Raw genomic sequence first — 24,984 nt, forward strand, 5'->3', positions numbered from 1 at the left:
AAAATAACATAGGACGACGCTCTTGTCTTCATATCTTGTCCTCGTTTTCCGCCCTCATAACCCGCCCTCGTATCCTGACCTAGTATACCCTTCTCCTTTCCCGCCCTCGTATCCTGACCTAGTATCCCCTTCTCTTATCCTGTCCTTGTATGCTGACATAGTATCCCGACCTCCTATCCCGTCCTCAGGTAGGACTGAGCTGTGATGTCCTAGGCGGGAAATAAAAGGGGGCGTGGCTTTGTGGGTGTGGCTTGCAAGCAGGACTGACACACTAACCTGGAGATGCAGAGTGGAGTTTGTGGTGTAAGGTTCTGGAAGTCCCATAGACTTGCATGGGACTTCAGACAAAAACTCCCACCCTCACATAAGGGGATTGGTTAGGGTTTATAAAACTATAAGTAATGTGTATCAAATATTATCAAAATATCTCCAGTCATTTGGAATTGATGCTGGAACATAAATTTCCTATAGACTTGCACAGGACTTCAGACGAAAACCACAATCCTCGCAAATGGGGGTGGGTTGGGGTTAATTTAACCTATATATTTAGTTGACATATAAGTAACGTGTAACAAGTTTCATTGAAATATGTTCAGCCTTTTTAAAGTGATGCTGAAACATATGTACAGACATATACACACATATATACACACTAGGCTAGGAGAAAGTATGGGCCGGCACAATTGCAAAATACCATTAGAAAATATAGCGAGGTGAACAAAGGGTTAAGCAGAAGGTTAACCCCATAAACAGTCCCCAGAGAGGAGAGGGAGTCAACGATGGTGCAAAAATCCACATGTTGTAAAGTAGAAAACGAACATATCACAGAAAAGAGTACGGATGCACTCACCTTGAGACGGTAAAACTTTATGCTTTATTGGGGATCCATTAAAACAAATGCCCGGTGGGAGCAGAGTTTGTGGTCAGCGGAACGCTGAGTGGAAGCTGCTGGAGGCTGACGTTACACGGTTGCCGCTTTCTCAATGCCTTACCTTTTGAGAAAGCGGGCAACCGCGAAACGTCAGCCTCCAGCAGCTTCCACTCAGTGTTCCGCTGACCACAAACTCTGCTCCCACCGGGCATTTGTTTTAATGGATCCCCAATAAAGCATAAAGTTTTAACGTCTCAAGGTGAGTGCATCCGTACTCTTTTCTGTGATACGTACAGTGATCCCTCAACTTACAATGGTCTCAAAATACAATAGTTTCAACATACAATGGTCTTTTCTGGACCATCGTAAGTTGAAACCAGACTCAACATACAATGTACAGACAGTCCAGATCTGTGATACCTGTCAATGGCCGGAAGAACCGACCAATCAGAATGGGCATTCACTGGTAAAACCCCTGTATTACTGAAGCGTATGCACTGAGAGTGTCTAGTAGCGCCTCCTACAGTACAGGGAGGTATTACATGTTCTGTACTCTGTACCTGTACCAGGGTTAGCTGCTCCTTTGGACACCAGGTGAGGGCGACTCCATTACTTTTTTAGGACACTGTGTACTGTATAGGACCCTGAAGAAGGTCCTGTCCTCTACATAGACCAGTGTTTCCCAAGCAGGGTGGCCCCAGCTGTTGCAAAACTACAACTCCCAGCATGCCCGGACAGCCGTTGGCTGTCCGGGCATGCTGGGAGTTGTAGTTTTGCAACAGCTGGAGGCTCTCTGCTTGGGAAACACTGACATAGACAGTGATTACAGCTCCCAGCAGATCTTTCTTACTTTTATATGTAAGGATTTGCTTTATCTATATTAGTTATCTACTTATTATTCTTTAATCCTCACTTTTTCCAATTTTTGGATGACATTTTGGTGCCTTTAGAACCAATTACCAGGTTTCCATAGAGTTATGGTCTCAACATACGATGGTTTCAACATACAATGGTCGTCCTGGAACCAATTAATATTGTAACTTGAGGGACTACTATATATATACACACACATATGTGCATAAACACACACACATACATACACACATTTATTATATAGAAAACAATGGTGCAGCCCTCCAAAATTGCAAAAAAAAGTGTAAAATGTATTCCTTCATGTCAAAATTAAAGTTTTGACATGAAGGAATACATTTTACACTTTTTTTTTTTGCAATTTTGGAGTGCTGCGCCATTGTTTTCTATTACATGGACTTTGATCGAGTCGGGGCGCTGGCACCGGGCATCTAATGGTGAAGTAGTGCTGCATTGTTTTTGAAAATATATATATATATATATATATATATATATATATATATATATATATATATATTTTACACGCGTTGAGCTTTATATATACCCACAGAGAATGTAGGTTTCTAGAACTGAGTGACTCTACATTATGATAGGGTTTAGTGGCAGTGCAGTATTGTTTAGTATTTCATAGTTGTGTTTAAGCTCCGTTTTTGATCATTGTGAAGAAGTCCTAAGACAGAGATGGATTTATACAGTACATTTTTGTATTGTTTGTAATTATATGTTTAAAAAAAAAAAAAAATCCAGGATAGTGGCGCCCCCAGTTGGCAATCCTGACAGCCCTATAATATGAGATTAATAGGAAGGAAATTCAATTTATTAGAGATGAGCGAACTTACAGTAAATTCCATTCGTCACGAACTTCTCGGCTCGGCAGTTGATGACTTATCCTGCATAAATTAGTTCAGCTTTCAGGTGCTCTCGTGGGCTGGAAAAGGTGGATACAGTCCTAGGAAAGAGTCTCCTAGGACTGTATCCACCTTTTCCAGCCCACCGGAGCACCGGAAAGCTGAACTCATTGATGCAGGATAAGTCATCAACTGCCGAGCCGAGAAGTTCGTGACGAATCGAATTTACTGTAAGTTTGCTCATCTCTACAATTTATATTGAAGATCCAGTGAGCTCATAGGTTTGGAAATTTTCTAATACCAGAAATCAAAAGTTGGCCCGTTCCATACGGTTATATAATCAGCTTTTTGTACAGAACGGACTCCAGTACTCTCCCTCCAATAACTTTGTGTCACTATTGTTTTTGCGCAGCGCATGTCGGACCTGTACAGGTAACTCTGCGCCTTCTGCAGTTCTTATATGGGAGTTTTCTGTGCTGTTATGTACCTGTTGCTTTGATCATACAGATGACTTTTTTTCCTGACCGATTAAATGAATAGTTGCTGGCCCAGTGTCACTCTTATGATCTTTAAAGGGGTTATCCAGGAAAAAAACTTTTTTTTTTTATATATCAACTGGCTCCAGAAAGTTAAACAGATTTGTAAATTACTTCTATAAAAAAAATCTTAATCCTTTCAGTACTTATGAGCTTCTGAAGTCAAGGTTGTTCTTTTCTGTCTAAGTGATCTCTGATGACATGTGTCTCGGGAAACGCCCAGTTTAGAAGAGGTTTGCTATGGGGATTTGCTTCTAAACTGGGCGTTTCCCGAGACACGTGTCATCAGAGAGCACTTAGACAGAAAAGAACAACCTTAACTTCAGAAGCTCATAAGTACTGAAAGGATTAAGATTTTTTTTAATAGAAGTCATTTACAAATCTGTTTAACTTTCTGGAACCAGTTGATATATAAAAAAAAAAGTTTTTTCCTGGAATACCCCTTTAAACTGATCCCCCCCCCCCCCCCCCCCCCGGATCAGGAAGATTTGTTGTATTTGACATAAATGGGATAGAAGTAAAGCAGGAATAATCCCAGTGGCCTGGGCTCCGTCACCATACACAAACCGCCACTTTACCGACATTCATCTTCACGGATTCCATGTAAACCTGCCCATGGGCATCTTATTTCAGTAGGTGCCGGGAGGGGGGGGGGGGGGAGTAGTGGCTATCTGCCAGGCACCACTGGCGCCGCTTATCTCAACAAGAGTTAATTTAATGGACATACTCATCATTTACACCATATCCTGATTGTAGATCACACACTAGATCAGTGTTTCCCAACCAGGGTGCCTCCAGCTGTTGCTGAACTACAACTCCCAGCATGCCCGGACAGCCAAAGGCTGTCCGGGCATGCTGGGCGTTGTAGTTCCGCAAACAGCTGGAGGCACCCTGGTTGGGAAACGCTGCACTAGATTATTGATCAGGTATGATTCTAATATTTGACGCTATAGGCTCATTGCTTGGTATGAGGAAAACTGCCTCTCTGGGTTCTTCTGGACAATTTGGTTATTGCTGATGAAGACGGTGACTTGTAGACGTGCCACCGCTTGTCATAGAGTGCAGCTTCAAGCTACATCGTGTTGTGTTCTCTGGTATAGTTGGTAGAATTGTTCAGTAGCAGATTCCACACAGAATTTTGTCTCCCCTGGCATTAACTTTGTTAAAATAGTCGTAGCTAGGTTTAGTGCCCTAGTCCTGTATGTCAAGAAATTGACAGGAAAAAAAAAAAACCTTTATGGGGGCGCTGTTCTTGGTTCTAGAAATTTCAAGCCAGATGCTGAAGGATGGTTGAAGTGCTATATAGCACTAAGTTTATTAATAAAAGCCAATGACGCATTTTGGAGGTACAGTCCTTCTTCAGATTGCCAATCTGAGGAAGGAGGACTGTACCTCCAAAACGTGTCATTGGGTAATCTGAGGAAGGAGGACTGTACCTCTGAAATGCATAATTGGGTAATCTGAGGAAGGAGTACTGTACCTCCGAAACGTGTCATTTTTTAAAATTAATAAACTTAGTGCTATATAGCACTTCAACCATCCTTCAGCATCTGGCTTGAAATTTTTGGAACCAAGAACAGCGCCCGCATAAAGGTTTTTTTCCTTTCAATTTCTTCATGTTCCTTCCTTCCCATTCCACGTTTGGGCCTAGCAGTTCACCTCCACAAGACTATTTGTACCCCATTGGGGTGATGTCCATTACTTCTGTGAGCGGCCATCTTGAAGAGCCGACCTTTCCCTGTCCTTGTTGGGACACTGGTTCCTTAGGTATTACACGAGGCACTGTCCTCCTCTGTTCACTTTTTCCCTACTAGGTTCTTAGTCCTGTATGTAACGGTCATGGCCAAGGCATAGAGTCTTGATGGCATCCCCTTGGCACACAGCAAGCAGGGTACATGTCTCGCTGGCCTCCCTTTTCATAGACACGCTGCAAGAAATTCTTATTAGGTCGTTAATCAGTCAGTACTTATTAGGAGAAAGTTACAATAAAATAAAAAACAAAACAAAAAGAAAAACAGTCCTGTAGTGGTGAGTATAGGGGACAGTTACCTTCTTTACCTGGCTTTATTTTCAGTACATGTTTCATCTGCATATTTTCTTCCATAAAGGGAAATGGATCCTAAATAGAAGGAAGTAAGAGAAAAACTGTCCTGGAGATTTTTGTTTTTATATGGACTTTTATATAACCATTCTGGCACTTCTTTATTTTACAGGGTCTATAAGCTTTTATATATATATATATATATATATATATATATATATATATATATATATATTTAGTAGCAGTATATATATATATATATTTAGTAGCAGTCTATATATATATATATATATATATATATATATATATATATATATATATATATATGTATGCAGTTCCCTGTAAATGGGTGTCTAGGTGTCCCTCTGCTGTAGGTAGCAGTAGATAGTTGTGGCCGCTGTAAATAGTTGCCCTCCTGTAGGTAGCAGTCCCACTGTAGATAGATGCGCCCCCTGTAGATAGCTAACCCCCTAAAAATTGATGCCCCCTGTATGTAGCAGACCCACTGTAGATATATGCTCCCCTCCCTGTAGGTAACAGACCCCCTTAATAAAGATGCCCCCCTGTAGGTAGCAGACCACCTGTAGATAGATAACCCCCCTCCATGTAGGTAGCACCTGCCCCGTACGTCCACTACACTACCTACCAGCAGTCACTACTCTCTTAAAGTGGCAGCGGCTGCTGCCCATCTGATGTGAGTATGGTGCTTCCAGGCTTTACAAGTGTGCACAGCTGGGAACCTTAAAAGAGATCTGCAGCCATAGACACTTATTCCCTATCCGCAGGATAGGGGAGAAGTTTCTCTTCTCGGGGGGACCCCTGTGATCTCCTGTATGGGCCCCTGGCTCTCCCGTAGAGGAGGCATTTTGGCCACAGCATGACACCATGATCATCACACCCCCTTGTCTTTGTTTGCACCCCATAATTGTAAGCGCTGCGGCATCTGTAGGCGCTATATAAATAAATAAATAAAAATGTATCTCTATGGGAGAGGCGGAGTTGCAGTGTTCGTGCATCCCCCACCTCTCCCATAGAGCTGTATGAAGGGAGCGTGTCGGCGACCTCTGTAAGGTTAATGACACGCGCATGAGCAGAGCAGTGGCAGTGCCGGTCTCCATCTTGCGGATAGGGGATAAGCATCTATGGCTGCAGTACTCCTTTAAGTAAAGAATGGTAGATGAGGGGACCATGGCGGGACAACAGGACGTGACCCCAAAAGCTAGAATGTCCCGCCGGGGTCTGGCTCTGCTTGCCCAAAGCAGGGCTAAATGCTTGAAAAATTCCCCTGCCTGGTGCCTGCATGTACCGGGCGTTGGGCGATCGGATTTCCACAACCCTGGTATTGTAGCTTGCGTTTTGTCATTGTCATTTCCCATTTCCGCTGATCTAAATGTATCTGTACAAAGCGACATATGAAGTACTACACGTCTCATACATGCACACATGCTGATATAGGGGCCTGTGTGTACATCCTAGTATGGTGTAGTAATTCTTCCTCTCCGGCCCTATTAATCCAGTGTTTCGGCTTATAAGATTTATTGCACGCATGCATTTCTTGAAATGAGATTGAAATCCAAATATTTTGAGCGGGCTGTGAATCTAGGTCACCTATTTGTCTCTTTCTTTCTCTCCTAGTTCTGGCATAAAGCATGCTTCCACTGCGAGATCTGCAAGATGACCCTGAACATGAAGAACTACAAGGGATACGATAAGAAGCCATACTGTAGCGCGTGAGTGACAAATGACCAAATGTGTAGTCAGATCGCGGCAGCTCACACTTCACCGCACAGCACTGTGCGCTCAATGCCATGCGGAGGGAGCACAGGCTTGTTAAGGGGCGGTTCCGTCCACCACGTATATACACATTGATCCTATCTTCTATATAGGAATGTGGTTTTGTGACAATGTACTAAAATAAAATCATCTGGCCATTCAGATAGAGCTCCTATCATCCTTCCCTTCCCAAAATCTTTTATCTGATTATAGGGGTTATCCTATATATATATATATATCTCTATCAACTGGCTCCAGAAAGTTAAACAGATTTGTAAATTACTTCTATAAAAAAATCTTAATCCTTTCAGTACTTATGAGCTGCTGAAGTTGAGTTGCTCTCTGATGACAGGTGTCTCGGGAGCTGTCCAGAGTAAAAGCAAATTCCCATAGCAAACCTATTCTACTCTGTGCAGTTCCTGAGACAAGCAGAGATGTCAGCAGAGAGCACTGTTTCCAGACAGATAAGAACTCAACTTCAGTAGCTGATAATTATTGGAAGGATTAAGATTTAAATTTTTTTTTAATCTGGAGCAAGTTGATCAAAATTCCCCCCCCCCGGAATACCCCTTTAATGACTCTCATGGGTGTGTGTAGGGGCGGGGGTGTAGCTTTGGCAGATTAACTTCAATCAGTGTTTTCCAACCAGGGTGCCTCCAGCTGTTGCAAAACTACAACACCCAGCATGTCCGGACAGCCTTTGGCTGTCCGGACATGCTGGGAGTTGTAATTTTGCAACAGCTGAAGACACCCCGGCTCTCTCTACTTTTGTTTCCCAACCAGGGGGCCTCCAGCTGTTGCAAAACTAAACTCCTAGCATACCTGGGAGTTGTACTTTTGCAACAGCTGGAGGACCCCTGGTTAGGAAACATTGACTTAGATCAGGGGTCTCAAACTGGTGGCCCTCCAGATGTTGCAAAACTTCAACTCCCAGCATTCCCGACAGCCATTAGCTGTGCACGTTTGGGCACGTCCAGGCCTGCTGGGAGTTGAAGTTTTGCAACATCTGGAGGGTCACCAGTTTGAGACCCCTGACTTAGATATTGGACGATTCATTCCTGCATAATAAGACTAATATGCAATTTAGAAACTTACGGAAATCTGCTCTTCTTCCTATGCCGCTAATTTATATGGTCAGTTGTATTTCATAGCATTTTCCCATGAGACTCCTCCAAAACCAATGTAAATTTGCATCAAAAGGGGGATTGTTGGGTGGTTTTGTTCCTGGTTGGACAGGGTAAACCTTAAAGGGGTACTCCGGTGGAAAACACATTTTTTCAAATCAACTGGTGCCAGGATGTTAAACAGATTTGTAAAGTACTTTTATGTGATAATCTTAATCTTTCCAGTACTTATCAGCTGCTGTATGCTCTAAAGGAAGTCGTGTACTTCTTTCCAGTTTGACCACAGTGCTCTCTGCTGCCACATCTGTCCGTGTCAGGAACTGCCACGAGCAGGAGCAAATCCCCATAGCAAACCTCTCCTGCTCTGGACAGTTCTTGACACGGACAGAGGTGTCAGCAGAGAGCTCCGTTGTCAGACTGGAAATAACTACACAACTTTCTGTGGAGCATCCAGCAGCTGATAAGTACTGGAAGGGTCAGGATTTTTAAATAGAAGTAATTTACAAATCTTTTTAACTTTCTGCCACCAGTTGATTTGAAAACATTATTTTTTTTTTTTACCGGAGTATTTTACCGGAGTACCCCTTAAAATGCGGATTTATATTTCCACAGGGATGCTGTATTGGGATGGGGTACTCTATACGGAATTTTTTATGCAGCTGTAGAAATGCCATACAAGTTGAATGTTGGGAGGGTATGCCTATAAGTTTTCTTCCACCTTTTCAATTAAATGCTCCAAGGCCACGTTTCCACTGCGTTTTTGTTGCGCTTTTAAATGCCAACATGGGCGTGTAAAACACAAGTCCCAAATTTAAAGGAGTAGTCCAGTGGTGACCCAGTGGTGAACAATTTATCCCCTATCCTAAGGATAGGGGATAAGTTTGAGATCCCGGGGGGGGGGGGGGGGCGGGGGGGGGGGGGGGGGTGGTCCGACTGCTGGGGCCCCCTGCGATCTCCTGTACGGAGCCCCGACAGCCCGCGGGAAGGGGGCGTGTCGACCTCAGCACAAAGCGGCGGCCGACACGCCCCTCAATACAACTCTATGGCAGAGCCTAAGCGCTGCCTTCGGCAATCTCCGGCTCTGCCATAGTGATGTATTGAGGGGGCGTGTCAGCCGCCGCTTCGTGCGGGGGTCGACACCCGCTATCTGGCCGGAGAGCCTGGCCCCCGTACAGAGAGATCGCAGGGGGCTCCAGCGGTCGGACCCCCGCGATCTCAAACTTATCCCCTATCCTTAGGATAGGGGATACGTTTTTTACCACTGGACTACCCCTTTAAGCTGATTTCCGTGCACGAGTTCAATTCATCAGGTTATGGGGAGCTTCGCTGAAAGTGGTATGGTTGCCTCGACAACTGGACCGCCCATCGTTTCCTGCATCTCCCAACACCGGAGCTGAAACGCACGTGGGCATGAAACTTGGAAGTTGAACTTAAATGCCCTTAATACAGAACCCATTGATTTTAGTGTAAATTGGGGCCGAATCACATGTCAGGAAGCTCGGACAAGGAGTAGGCCAGTTAAGGGTAAGTTCACACGCTGATAAGTAGCTGCAGGAAATCCGCTGCGAATTACGCTACTGTTCATTTGAACAAGTCGGCTGGCAGTCTGCAAATCTGCCACCATTGTGGACAGTCCGTGGCCCATATGGGTGAATCTGAGAGAAAGGAGGAGCGCTCCATAGCATAAAACAATCCCGGAGGTAGGGTAAGGAATATGGGATAACAGCCGCTTACCCCGTGGGTTGTGTAGCTCATACGCCGCAATGATGAAAGTGAATAAATAAGAGTAGGGACCCGTCTGCAGCCCTCAAGCTTGTACGATGTGGCAGTAGAATGGTGGAGGCTTTGCTATGTTTAGCAGCCAGATTCAGATGGCGCTGAGGGACCCAAATCAGACACCGCAGGGATGGTAGAAAAGGTTTATTTGACCAAGATGCAACGCGTTTCGCTGCGCATGCGCAGCGAAACGCGTTGCATCTTGGTCAAATAAACCTTTTCTACCATCCCTGCGGTGTCTGATTTGGGTCCCTCAGCGCCATCTGAATCTGGCTGCTAAACATAGCAAAGCCTCCACCATTCTACTGCCATATGGGTGAATGGTAGTGTGACTCGCATTGGATTTCCCACCTTGAGGAAACCGGTTACAATTGTGTGAACGCACCCTAAACGCAACAAAAATCTGTGGGTATACTGCAAATTTTTTGAACGTATGAGTTCACCCTAAGTGTTTTGTGTCTTTTTATTATATACATTTTATTTAATACATAGGAGCAGTTTCATTAAAGCTGATTCCGGGACTTATAGGGGTACTCCACTGGTTTTTGCGCTGCCGGGTCGGCCACTCCCCTCGTGACATCACAGCCATGCCCCCTTAATGCAAGTCTATGGGAGGGGGCGCGACGCCCCCTCCCATAGACTTGCATTGAGGGGGCGTTGCCGTGATTTCACGAGGGGTTTGGCCGACCCCTACAGCGTCCGGAACATTTACTTCCGAACGCTGGCCAGTGGAGTACCCCTTTCAGTGAAACTGATTCCCATAGCAACTAGATAGTTTCTTTCATTTTACAAGCTATCTAGTTGCTATGGGCAAAAATCTCCTCTTTGATACCTATCCTTCATAATGTCTCCAGGTGTTCAGCAGCGGCGCCTCCTATGTCCGTGTTGTCTGTGTAAACTCCTATTCCTGTCTGTGTGGATTTAAGGTGGCCACACAAGAAGCGCCATGTTTACTTATACAGTTAATGACCGTAGGTGGGGAAAGCTTCCCTGAACGCCAGTGAAGGAACACGGGGGGGAATTATACACCGCTTGTAAAAACATTGTATCAAGTGGTTGGCATATGTAGCTAGGAGAGGCCTGTGCGGCGGCGGCGGCCGGCGCTTAGGGAGAGATTTATCAAAACCTTTTCCAGAGGAAAAGTTGCTGAGTTGCCCATAGCAACCAATCAGATCGCTTTTCCTTTTTCAGAGGCCTTTTCAAAAATGAAAGCAGCGATCTGATTGGTTGCTATGGGCAACTCGGCAACTTTTCCTCTGGAAAAGGTTTTGATAAATCTCCCCTTTAGTCTTCAGTTTCAGTCCTGTTGTTGTTTACGTGCTTTTAGGCCCCCACACCACAAGGTGGATTGGTCCAGGAGACTTCTAGGCCTGCGTGGTCTTCGATGGAGAACGTATGTCTGAGATTGAATGCGGCTCCACACTGTGGTAATAGTGTCGTGTCACGAACAACACCGGAGTGCGTGCTGCTGTGTGGGGGCAGGATAGGGTTACCACCTTTCTTGCAAAAAAAATAAATAAATAAATACCGGCCATGCTAATTTGCATAATTAATTATGCACGCGTGACATCACGGGATACACCTATGCATGGGGATTCTGTCCTATTCTGACCACTATAACCTTTTTTTTATTTCTCCTTATATGGGCCAGTTTAAGGGCTCATTTTTTGCACCCTGATCTGTAGTTTTTAACAGTATCATTTTTGTTTTGATGGGACTTTTTGGTCGCTTTTTGTAATTTTAATTTTATTGAATTTTTTTATTAACTACAACTCCCAGCATGCCCTAATATGGCCTGTGGCTCAGCAGTTGCCCCAAACGAAAACTAAAACTACCAGTTGGACTATATAGTAGTATATAGTATAGGTCAGTGTTTCCCAACCAGGGGTGCCTCCAGCTGTTACTAAACTACAACTCCCATCATGCCCGGACAGCCGTTGGCTGTCCGGGCATGCTGGGAGTTGCAGTTTTGCAACAGCTGGAGGCGCTCTGGTTGGGAAACACTGGTATAGGTTATGGTGCAACCTTCCTGGAGTTGGAGGATTGGTTGGATAAATGCCGGCCATTGCATTTCCGGTATTTTTAATATAAAAATACCGGCAGGTTGGCAACCCAACAAATTTATGAAGTGATGGGCACCTTAATAGATTTTGTTCCTTAACTGGGGAAACCGCACGCATGTGCAGCAGGTTGCACATTGCGCAAAAATCCACGCCAATGATAATTTCCTCTCTAAGGCTGCATTCACATCTCGTTTTTGCAATACGGTTCCCATATCAGGTTTCCTTCCAAAAACCGTATGTATCCAAACCGGACCGAACTGTATACAACCGTGTACAACTGTATATACCTCTGTACGGTTTGAAAACGTATACGGTTTGAAAACAGATGTCCGGTTGCATACGGTTTACTATGTTTTTCTTGAAAAAAAAACGGATACTCCCAGTCCACTCCCAGAGAGAAGATTCTAGATGGTAAGAAGAACTTTCGGCGTACATGTTTAAACTGTATTGTGCAAACCGTATGTAACCGGACGCACATACGGTTCAATACGGTTCCCATAGACCACCATTTAAAAAAAAAAAACTGTATAACTGTTGGATACGGTTTTTCATCCCGACTTCAAACCGTAGTAGACAACGGTTTGGTGTGCGGGGAAAAAAACGGATACAACCGTAAATGATGTAAAACGTACACAACCGGATGCTACGGTTGTCAATGAACTGTCTATACATACGGTTTGCAATACGGTTCAAAATGTTTTTTTCACAGAAACCAGATTACGGCAACCGTGTTGCAAAAACGAGATGTGAATGCAGCTTTAGGCTATGTTCACACGGCGGGTTTTCTGCGGGGAAAGTTTTTAGACGCAGACAGTGGGCACAAGCAGAACAGGCTGGCGCTAGGACCGCTTGAAAATGCGCCATCTCCATAGACTGCAATGCATTCCCGAGCGGATGTCGCAGAAAAAATCGACATGTAAATGTTTTTCTGTGGAGGCCGGAGTCAGAATTTTTTTCTGGATTTTTTTCGGCAGATGTTTCCCACCTTGGAAAATTCGCCTTGTGCACAGTGCAGCAGAATCCTATTGAAAACAACAGAATTTTTCGGCTGGATTTTTCTGCCGTGTGTAAATGTTACAGGCTAGTCATAGATGTAAAACCTAACAAGTGGGTTTTGTTTCTTTTTTTTTTTGTTCTTTTTTTCCTCCAAAAAATTGAGTCCTGGATCTTTTTGGTCACAATGGGAAATTGCTCCATTCCTTTGTGCAATATTGTTGATAAATCTCGCCCAAGCTTCGACAATGGAAACAAAATGTGACATTCTGACAAGCATCTGAACTGATGGTTACACTTCCATAAATCAGTGGTCTAAAACTGTGGCCCTCCAGATGTTGCAAAACTCCAACTCCCAGCATGCCCAGACAGCCGTTGGCTGTCCGGGCATGCTGGGGGTTGAAGTTTTGCAACATCTGGAGTAGGGATCGACCAATTATCGGCTTGGCCGATATTATCGTCCGATAATCACGATTTTGGACATTATTGGTATTGGCAATTACCTTGCCGATAATGCCCCGCCCACCGCACCTCACCCCTCACTGCACTGCCCCCCCTCACCGCACCGCCCCCCCCCTCACCGCACCGCCCCGGCCAGAGACCGTCGCCGCCGCCGCCCCATTGCCTCCCCAATCCCCAGTTTTATGATTACCGGGGCCTGGGGTCCACGTTACTTCTGGCTCCTGCTGCGTCCTGCGTTACGCTGTGCGCTGCGTTACGTCCTCAACGCGACGTCACTGTCAGTGCGCACAGTGACAGCTCAGGACGCCGCTGGAGCCAGAAGGATCGCGGACCCTGGGAACAGGTAATTATAAAACCGGGGATGGGGGAGGCAATGGGGCAGCGGCGGCGGTCTCTGGTTGGGGGGGGGGGGGGGGTGCGGTGGTTGGACTCAGGACCGGCAGGGGGAGAGAAGCGGATGGTGGCGGTGGGGGGACGGGGGGTGGTTGGATCAGGGGGGTTGTGCTGAAATAACCGATATTCCGGTATAAGTTATCGACTATCGGTCTTAAAGTCCACAGAGTACAGTATCAGTATCGGCCCTAAAAAATCGATATTGGTCAATCCCTAATCTGGAGGGCCACAGTTTGAGACCACTGCTATAAAGCATTGTTCATCTCTATGGGCCACCACAAAATATGTATGGGATGCCACAGACTTATATTCAGATAGCTAATTTCGGAGCATGCTCAGTGAAGCCTAAAGTGTCGCACAGATGTCACAAAGTAAATGGAAATGTTTTGCTTGTGGCCCTTAAATGTCACACACCCTTAATAAATCTAGAGCCTGCTTGTGACAGACTGAACCAGGCTCCACCATTGTCACACATGAGGGAATCCTGCACATACTGGCAACCAAAGGCTTCATAAATATGGCGCAAGTCTGGGATTTTTTAGGGACAGTTTTTCACAATTTTAGTAAACTACAGGCTGTCCTGTGCAGAAAGCTTCTACAGATCCTTTCTGTCACTTCTCCTAAGTTGTAGAATTCACGAGATGGCGTTTCACTTCAGAGATTTTAGAACTTTGGAGAAGTGATCGTCTAGAAGTGTGTATGACGCCACACAGTCATATCGTAGATAAGTAATACAATGCCTCTTAGCTTGGTATAGGTCTAGGCCAAACCCTGTTTTCGTGCACAGTATAGTCATATATTTATGTGAGAAAAATCATCTGTACTCGTTATTGTTCGTGCTGCAACACTGCCTTCTGTGCCCTGATACTGAACATTGGGGACTCTTTTTTCAGGACTTTTTTTTTTTTTCAGGACTCTTTTTTTTTTTTTTTTTTCAGGACTCTTTTTTTCAGGACCCTTTCAGTGCCCTTCTGCCCGGTCATCCAATTGTCCACCATTTACAGCTGTACACAATGACATCGGTGGCACCGCTGTTTACTGCATTGAGATGGTCTGTCATTGGTACGGATGACTCTTCATCATGTATCATGGGATTGGTGCTTAAAATCCCTAAGTATATTGAACTTTTTAAATTTTATCATTTCCATTCGAAGCCCCTTCATATATCTTTTCCCGGAAAATTCTTTATAATAGTACTAAAAATAAATGGCACACCAAACAGAGGAAACAGCCCGATAAACTTCCCCAATAATGTTCCACAATTGTTCTAACCACAAATTAGTCTTGATCCGTGCACCTCCACCTACGGGGCTGCCGCTGCTTTGGTTTGGTAATGTTGTTTCCTCTTTGACTTAAACTGGCTGTAGACACACATTCACATGACATTTTTGGCCACATGTCAAGCTATACAGTACGCTGGCAACCTGTCAGAAGGGGAAACTGATGTATGGTTTAAAGGGTACCTTTCATCAAAAAGCTTTTGATATATTCTAGATTAATATATGCAGAATTACTTTCCAATAGCATGTTAATAAAAAAAAAATGCTTATTTCTATTTCATTTTCTACTTAGAAAAAATTACAACTAGGGGTCTCCCTACCAGTCCTGGCCGCAAGCCTTTTTAAAGATTTCAGACTCATGCTGGAGTCCTAAATCTCAGACTGCGGCCGGGACACAGACAAGCTCAGCACTGCTCCCTGGCAGGGAGCAGTGCTGAGCTTGTCTGTGTCCCGGCTGTAGTCTGAGATTTAGGACTCAAGCATGAGTCTGAAATCTATAATAAAAAAAAAAGCTTGCGGCCAGGACTGGTAGGGAGACCCTTAGGGGTGCTTTATTCAAAGTGGAAAATTAAATAGAAACAAGCATATTTTTTAATAACCTGCTATTGGAAAGTTATTCTGCATACATTAATCTATAATATATCAAAAGTTTTTTTTGATGAAAGGTACCCTTTTAATTTATTGGCATGTGGCATGTTGGCTGTAATTGTTCACGCTGCAGATTTGACTTTTTTTCCAGTTATCTCCACTAAGTCAAAATCTGCAGTAGATCTTCATCTAATGTGTGGCATGTGAACATACTGTAATAGTGACTGTCCGGTCTAGTTTCCAAATGTTTAGTTTTTTATGCAGGACTCAAAACACCTGGGGGTCGAATCTGGGGCTAGGCCGCCACCAAAATTCAAATGCAAGGTACTGATCACAAGATTTTGTGGGCACATAATGGCGAATGGTTTATATTGCGATTTAAATGTTTTTGTGATGAATCGTGCAGCCCTAGTTATCATCGAGGGGCACATGGGTTTGTTGTGTTCATGTGTCAGAAGTCACTTATTTAAGGCCGGTATGAACACCAACAACAGAGGGGCGTTCCCTGAGTTTACGTGACTTAGGCTGCATTCACACCACGTTTTTGCAATACAGTTCCCGTATGCATTGACTCACCATTGAAAACCATGTGTCAAACGATGCCTCCCGTTGCATCCGTTTTGCGTCTTGTACTGTTTTGTCAGGTTTTTTTTCCCGTACCCAAAACTGTAGCCTACCACGGTTTTTGGTCCGGGTGAAAAACCGTATTAAACCGTTTTTTTTTTTAACATAGGAGTCAATGGGAACCGTACAGAACCGTACGTGCGTACAGTTCCATCCGGTTTTCACCATGTACAGTTTTTGACTTTGCACAGTTTTATTTTCTTGGAATTTCATTCAAACAAGTGAAACTTTATTAATAATGGAGTGAAAAGTTAAAAACGTATACGTTTTTTTTTCTTAAGAGATGGATGCAACCGGACATCATTTTTCAAACCATATAAGTTTTTAACCTTATACGGGTTAAAATTTGTACACAGGTTGTGATACAGTTTAGTCAGGTTTTGAGGAATCCGTTTTTCATCAAAAACCTGGTACGAGAATTGTATTGCAAAAACGGGGTGTGAATGCAGCCTTAAAGGGGTACCCCACTGGCCAGCGTTCGGAAGTAAATGTTCCGAACGCTGTTTTCGCGCTGCAGGGGGGCGGCCACTCCCCTTGTCCCAACCATGCCCCCTCAATGCATGTCTATGGGAGGGGGCGTGGCGGCCTCCCATAGACTTGCATTGAGGGGGGCGTGACTGTGATGTCACAAGGGGCATGGCCGACCCCTGCAGCACGAAAACAGCATACAGAACATTTTCTTCCAAATGCTGGCCAGTGGAGTACCCCTTTAAACCCCTTTAGTTGTATCGTGACAGTACCTTTCTTCACTGAAACCCACTTGTGATATTAGAGCAGTTAACGGTACAGAAATACTTTCATATTAGTTTATCTGAATAAACCCTACCCGTGATTTCACAGTTCCTTACTTCATAAAAACACAGTTGTGATGTCACAGCATATTGCGTATCTAAGATTCCCTTATGATGTCACTGTGACATGATGGAAACACAATTGTGAAGTCACTGCAGCTTTACTGGGAGAAAACCTTTTGTGATATCATGACTAAAATGATGATGTCACTGTAGCTCACCCGGGGGTAGACTCCAACAATTGGGTGGCTTTTTTAAGAACAGTATTTCTTTATACTGACCATAGAAGTACTAACCATAGACCACCTCATACCTGACTCTCCTGAAAATCCCTCACGCTTCCAGTAATGGTGAGTTATACATAGTAGGGTAGAACGTGGACCCTAAGTCTTATCTAAGGCACAGTAGGGACCACTGTCATTTTGGAAGCCTTAACCTGCAGGTCCCCTGTGCGACTGCCCAGGTTGCATATGTGGTATGGCCGCCTCTATTTTATTGTTTATTATTAATATATAACCCGTGTAGCAGCACCCTATATGTATTTAACGTCTTGGTCCACATCTGGACATACAGGAAATCCCTGGTTACAGCGGTGATCATTCTCAAGCAATAATTGGGCATTTCCTGTGTGTTAAGATATGAACCAGCGCGGCTCTGTGTGGACCGGGCAGAGGATCAGGATGGTGAGTATGTTATATATTTTTTTTTTTAAAGGGGTATTCCAGGAAAAAAACTCTTAAAAAAAAAAAAAAATATATATATATATATATATATATATCAAGGCTGGTTTGTGAGTCGCTCACCCAATGCACGCCCAGCTAGCCTCCTGTGCCGTAGACCGGCCGGTACCGCCCCCGGCCACTCACTTGTGAAAGAAGAAACAAGGTTCGGCACTAGGTTGCAGGTAAAAACTGCCTATTCTTTTATTTTAAGATTCTGCGGTATAGGGTAGAAAGTCTGACGTGTTTCGCTAAAAAGCTTAATCGTAGACTCACGATTAAGCTTTTTAGCGAAACGCGTCAGACTTTCTACCCTATACCACAGAATCTTGAAATAAAAGAATAAGAAGTTTTTACCTGCAACCTAGTGCCGGACCTTGTTTCTTCTTTCACATATATATATCAACTGGCTCCAGAAAGTTAAACAGATTTGTAAATTACTTTTATAAAAAAAAATCTTTCAATAATTATAAGCTGCTGAAGTTGAGTTGTTGTTTTCTGTCTGGCAACAGTGCTCTCTGCTGACATCTCTGCTTGTCTCGGGAACTGCATAGAGTAGAAGAGGTTTGCTATGGGGATTTGCTTCTAAACTGGACGGTTCATCAGAGAGCACTTAGACAGAAAAGAACAACTCATCTTCAGCAGCTCATAAGTACTGAAAGGATTAAGATTTTTTAATAGAAGTAATTTACAAATCTGTTTAACTTTCTGGAGCCAGTTGATAGATATAAAAAAAATTTTTTTTCCTGGATAACCCCTTTAAATCCTTTTTTTTTTTTAAATGAGTACATAATCCAGTATCATCTATATGCTATTTCCGGATACTCCATTGCCTAGTGGCAGCTGGTGCAGCCTCCCACTTGTTTCATCGTGTGGTATTTGGCGCATCACAGGTATATTGCTGGCAGCCACCTACCCACACTGGCTCCCACACCATGAAATGTTCGCCATTCGTCTGCTAGTGCGACACCCTCTTCTCTTCTCGTAACACCTCTCAGAGAGTGCAGTCAGCAGTTACAGATGTAGCGAGATCATCAAGTTATTTACTGTTACCATCATCTCCCTAAACCGGTGTTTCCCAACCAGGGTGCCTCCAGCTTTTGCAAAACTACAACTCCCAGTATGCGGGCATGCTGGGAGTTGTAGTTTTGCAACAGCTGGAGGCACCCTGGTTGGGAAACACTGCCCTAAACACACAGACCCAGATTTATTAAGGCTGCGTTCACATGGCCGTGTAGACCCTTTCCCCCCCCCATCAAAAATAAAGACGAAAAAAAAGGGACAATAACGGATGCAAACGGATGTTATCTGTTTATCCATTTGGATCCGTTATTGTTCAGTTAATTAACTAAATAAAGTTTTTTTTGTTTTCGTTCTGAGCATGCTCAGAAGCAAAAATGGATGAAAAAACGGATTGAAAAACCGGATGCAAACGGATTACATTAAAGGCTCATCCGTTTTCCATAGAATTCAATGTTAAAGGGGTTCTCCACTGCCCTGTCTTCCGGACGCTGCGAGCGGAGCTCCGGAAGTTTATTACTCCGGACACTGTGTGTGGGCTTCCGTGTTCGAGGCCGCCCCCTCGTGATGTCACGCCTGCCCCCTCAACGAAAGTCTATGGGAAAGGGGCACCTCAAACACGGAAGCCCGCACACAGCGTCCGGAGCTCCGGAAGACAGGGCAGTGGAGAACCCCTTTAAATTTACTGTATCCGTTTTTTCTTCCGTTTTCTTATTTTTTTTGACGGGAGAAAAAAATACTGCATGCACTGTCTTTTCTCCCGTAAAAAATAAATAAAAATAAAACAGAAATGAGCGCAGACGGGTGCAAACGGATGTGAAAGGATTGTATAAAAAAAATATCCCATTGACATCAATGGGATTATTTTACAACCGTTTGTGATCCGTTTATAAGCAGCAACAACGGAACCTAAACGAGGGGAAAAAAAACAGCGACAGACGAGCGTGTGAACGCACCCTTAAGGGTATGTTCACACTACGGATAATGAACGGAATCTCTGCTCGCAGAATTCCGCGAGCGGAGATTCCATTCTGGTGGCCGCCGCAATACTTCGGCAGTAGGACTGCGCGGCACTGGTGTTCGCGGACTTCTGTGCAAAGAATGAACATGTTCGTTGTTTGTGCGGAACAATTTCAGCGCAACAATTGTCCGCCACTGAAATCCCGCAGTGTGAACGGGTCTCGCGGAAGACCCATTCACACTGATGTTTATGGTCACAGCACGTAATTCCGTTTGCGGGATTCCACTCACGGAATTCTGCGGGAACTACGTAGTGTTAACATACCCTTACTGTGTGAGAGAAAAAGTGGAGTGATTTTCCCATAGCAGCCAATCACAGCTCAGCTAACGAGCTGAGGTAAAGTGAAAGCTGAGCTGTGATTGGCTGCTGTGGGAAAATCCCTCCACTTTTTCTCTCACAGTTTGATAAATCTGGGCCTGTACAGTTTTTAGATTTGCTGTGCAGTTTCGTTTGTTTCCTGCTGTCAGCCATGTTGGTGTGGACAAAGGCCGACTGTTCAATAGAATTACAATCACTACATCTAGTATTCCTGTAAACTTACACAACTGGACTTATAGTAAGAGGTAGGGACTGTAACCAAAGTGAGATTAGTTTTGGTACAAGCCCTCCATCCCGCCGCCGCCACCTATAGGAGGGTAAATATTATCATTGGACAACCAGTGATGATCCTAAAGGTGGGCAACATATACACTACTCATATAGTGGACGTGCTGGGCCACAGAACAACTGGTCTGGACAGAAAAGTTGTGTGGTGATGGCCCTGGGGCGTGTGTACTATCCGCCTTATTTGACCAAACTATATGTTGCTTCTTTAATATTGTTCATTATATACATGCTCACAATTGGGCTTTCTACCGCTCCTTTGCAGACGATCTCTTGAGCAATGTCTATGCATATCGGGATGTTTCAGCATGTATGTCTGCTTTTGGCATTTCTGTAATGATATGTGGTGGGGGCAGGGATGGATAGGTGGATTCCAGTCATTCCAAACATGACAATGTCAGGTCACAGGGCTCCTGGGTCACAGACCGGCATCTTCCATTAAACGTCATGTAGCTTTGTATCGGCATAGTAGCAAAAAAATCTCTGCATCAGTCGCTGTTCTATGTTCAGGCAGAAAGAAGGTGATATCAAAGGCAGAAGATCATTAAAGGGGTATTCCAGGGAAAAACTTTATTTTATTTATTTATATATATATATATATATATATATATCAACTGGCTCCAAAAAGTTAGAGATTTGTAAATTATAATACAAGGAAGAAAACATACCTGCACTCACCGCTCAGTGGAGACCATTCGGTGTATCGGTGCGTTAAACGGGTTGCTGGATCACAGCATCAGCACAGGTGTAATGGCGCTCGGAGGCAGCAATGCCTCCGAGCACCATTACACCTGTGCTGATGCTATGATCCAGCTACCCGTTTACCGGACCGATACACCGAATGGTCTCCACTGAGCGGTGAGTGCAGGTATGTTTTCTTCCTTGTATTATATTGGATACTTCCCTCTTCGTATGTGCACCCTGTAGGAGACGACTATGTAGGTTGGCCATACCATGTTGCACTGTTATTAAGGTCAAGTAACCTCTTTGTGTGCCCTCTCCTTTCCCGTCTTATCATTATTATTTAGATTTGTAAATTACTTGTATTAAAAATTATTAATCCTTCCAGTGCTTATCAGCTGCTGAAATTGAGTTGTTCTTTTCTGTCTAACTGCTCTCTGAGGACACCTGTCTCGGGAACTGTTCAGAGTAAGAGCAAATCGCCATAGCAAACCTCTTCTACTCTGTGCAGTTCCTGAGACAGACAGAAGTGTCCGCAGAGAGCACTGTTGTCAGACAGAAAAGAACAACTCAACTTCCGCAGCTGATAACTATTGGAAGGATTAAGATTTTTTAATAGAAGTCATTTAAAAATCTGTTTAACTTTCCGGAGCCGGTTGATCTAATAATAATAAAGTTTTCTCCTGGAATACCCCATTAAATTAAATTACCAGTGGGTACTATGTTTATTGAAATTCAAAAACCAGTGACTCGTTTCGGATGTACAGTCCTCCTTCCTCAGATAAACATACAAAGTCTCACACATACAGCATATTTATGCAACAAAATGGGTGCCAGATTCGGAGTAGGTGGAGTTACCATCTGGTGCCCATTTTGTTGCATAAGTATTCTGTATGTGTGAGACATTGTATGCCAATCTGAGGAAGGACTGTACCTCCGAAACGCGTCATTCCTTTTTGAATTTCAATAAACATAGTTACCCGCTGGTCATTTAATGAACTTTTGCCTTTGATACCACCTCCTTCCTGCCTGAACATAGAACCGCGCCTGATACAGAGGTTTTTTGCTACTATACTGATGCTCCAGACGGGACCGGGAATACATTGCTACCCCGACTCTGGGGTGATAAGCGAATAACATCTATTACAAGGTGAGCGGCCATCTGTAAGGTTGGTGTATGTCTGCCACATTCCTCCAACTGGTGCCATAGGTATCACACGAGGTGCGGTTCCTCGTTTTTTCTCCATTTTATTTTTAATGTAGCTTTGTAGCCCTAGACCAGTGTCTCCCAACCAGTGTGCCTCCAGCTGTTGCAAAACTAAAACTCCAAATTTTGGGGAGCTTTTTCTCCTTTTACCCCTTATGAAAAGGAAAAGTTGGGGCTACACCAGCTTGTTAGTGTAAAAAAAAATAAAAAAATGACACTAACTGCTGGTGTTGCCCCATATTTTATTTTCACAAGCGTTAAAAGGAAAAAAAGACCACCAAAATTTGTAACGCAATTTCTCCTGAGTATAGAAATACCCCATATGTAGGCGTAAAATGCTCTGCGGGCGCACAACAAGGCTCAGGAGTGAGGGCGCACTATGTAGATTTGAGGCCTAAATTGGTGATTTGCACAGGGGTGGCTGATTTTACATCGGTTCTGACATAAACGCAAAAAAATAAATACCCACATGTGACCCCATTTTGGAAACTACACCCCTCATGTATTGTAATAAGGGGTACAGTGAGCATTTATGCCCCACAGGGGTCTGACAGATTTTTGGAACAGTGGTCCGTGAAAAGCCAGTGGGGTGTAAATACTCACTGCACCCCTTATTAAATTCTGTGAGGGGTGTAGTTTCCAAAATAGGGTCACATGTGGGGGGGTCCACTGTTCTGGCACCACGGGGGGGGGGGGGGGGGGGGGGGGGGCTTTGTAAACGCACATGGCCCCTGACTTCCATTCCAAACAATTTTTTTCCCAAAAGCTCAATGGCGCTCCTTCTCTTCTGAGCATTGTAGTGCGCCAGCAGAGCACTTGACGTCCACATATGGGGTATTTCCATACTCAGAAGAGATGGGGTTTCAAATTTTGGGGGGTATTTTGTCCTATTACCCCTTGTAAAAATTTTACATTTGAGGGAAAACTAGCATTTTAGTGAAAAACATAAATAAATAATTTACACATCCAACTTTCACGAAAAGTCGTCAAACACCTATGGGGTCACTGGACCCCTTGTTACATGCCTTGAGGGGTGTAGTTTCCAAAATAGTATGCCATGTGAGTTTTTTTTGCTGTTCTGGCACCATAGGGGCTTCCGAAATGTGACATGCCCCCCAAAAACCATTTCAGAAAAACTCACTCTCCAAAATCCCACTGTCGCTCCTTCCCTTCTGAGCCCTCTACTGTGCCCGCCATACACTTGACATACACATATGAGGTATTTCCTTAGTCGAGAGAAATTGGGTTACACATTTTAGGAAGATTTCTCTCCTTTTACCCATTGTAAAAATTCAATAACTGGTTCTACAATAACATGCGAGTGTAAAATATGAAGATTTTGAATTTTCTCCTTCAATTTGCTGCTATTCCTTGGAAACACCTAAAGGGTTAACAAACCTTTTGAATGTCATTTTGAATACTTTGAGGGGTGCAGTTTTTATAATGGGGGCATTTATGGGGTATTTCTAATATGAAGACCCTTCAAATCCAATTCAAAACAGAACTGGCCCCTGAAAAGTTTTGATTTAGAAAATTTTGTGAAAAATTGGAAAATTGCTGCTATACTTTGAAGCCCTCTGATGTCTTCCAAAAGTAAAAACATGATAGAAACATAGAGTAGACATATTGTATATGTGAATCAATATATCATTTATTTGGAATATTCATTTTCCTTACAAGCAGAGAGCTTCAAAGTAAAAAAAAAAAGGAAAATTTTCAATTTTTTCATCAAATTTTGGAATTTTTCACCAAGAAATGATGCAAGTATCGACAAAATTTTACCACTAACATAAAGTAGAATATGTCACAAAAAAACTATCTCAGAATCAGAATGAAAGGTAAAAGCATTCCAGAGTTATTAATGCTTAAAGTGACAGTGGTCAGATGATCAAAAAATGGCCGGGTCCTACAGTGAAAATTGGCTGGGTCCTTAAGGGGTTAAGTGAATGGTCCAACCTATTTAAATATCATTTTGTTTCTTTTGTGCTGGCAAATTTCTTAAAAAGTGTGTGTGCGTGTATATAGATCTCATTTTCTTTTTAAACCATAGCCCCATTTTCTGATACAGAGCTCCAGCACCTTTTGTATAGACATTGATGTTGTGTTCCGGTATGCATTAGGGCTGCACGATATGGGGAAAATGTGCGATTGCGATTATGGGCCTAAATATTTCGATATGCGATATAATAAATAAATGGTGAAATCCCCCCCCCCCCCATTTCATGTCCAATCTCCTCCATTTCATATCTATCCACCTATTTTATACCCATTGCCCATTTCACATCTTCCCCTGTCACATTCTCCACCCCTTGGTCACATCTTCCCCCATCACATTCTCCCCTTATGTCACATTCTCCCCCTCCCCCTGCCACAATGCCCCCCTCCCTCTGCCACAATCGCCCAATCTCCCCCATCACATTCTCCCCTTATGCCACATTCTCCACCCCTTGGTCACATCTTCCCCCATCACATTCTCCCCTTATGTCACATTCTCCCCCTCCCCCTGCCACAATCTCCCCCTCCCTCTGCCACAATCGCCCAATCTCCCCCATCACATACCCCCCTCACAACCCCCCCCCCCTGTCACATTCTCCCCCCTGTAGGTAGCTTTCTGTACTGCAGCAATACACTGGGTTTCCTGGACGGTTTTCAAATCTTCCCCGGGATCCAGGAAACCTAGTGTGTTTGCAGCCGAAAAAG

The 24,984-nt window shown here is 43.9% G+C and overlaps 1 protein-coding gene across 1 annotated transcript in view; it reads left to right on the top strand.

Moving 5' to 3' along the window:
• Positions 1-24,984, top strand: part of LASP1 (LIM and SH3 protein 1) — a 65,855-nt gene that overhangs the window by 21,558 nt on the left and 19,313 nt on the right. Inside the window, exon 2 of the mRNA XM_056548323.1 lies at positions 6,802-6,896. Coding sequence (XP_056404298.1) covers positions 6,802-6,896 — 95 coding nt within the window. The remainder of the gene's footprint in view (positions 1-6,801; positions 6,897-24,984) is intronic.

Source organism: Hyla sarda, chromosome 12 (genome assembly GCF_029499605.1).
Source record: "Hyla sarda isolate aHylSar1 chromosome 12, aHylSar1.hap1, whole genome shotgun sequence".
Lineage (NCBI taxonomy): Eukaryota > Metazoa > Chordata > Amphibia > Anura > Hylidae > Hyla > Hyla sarda.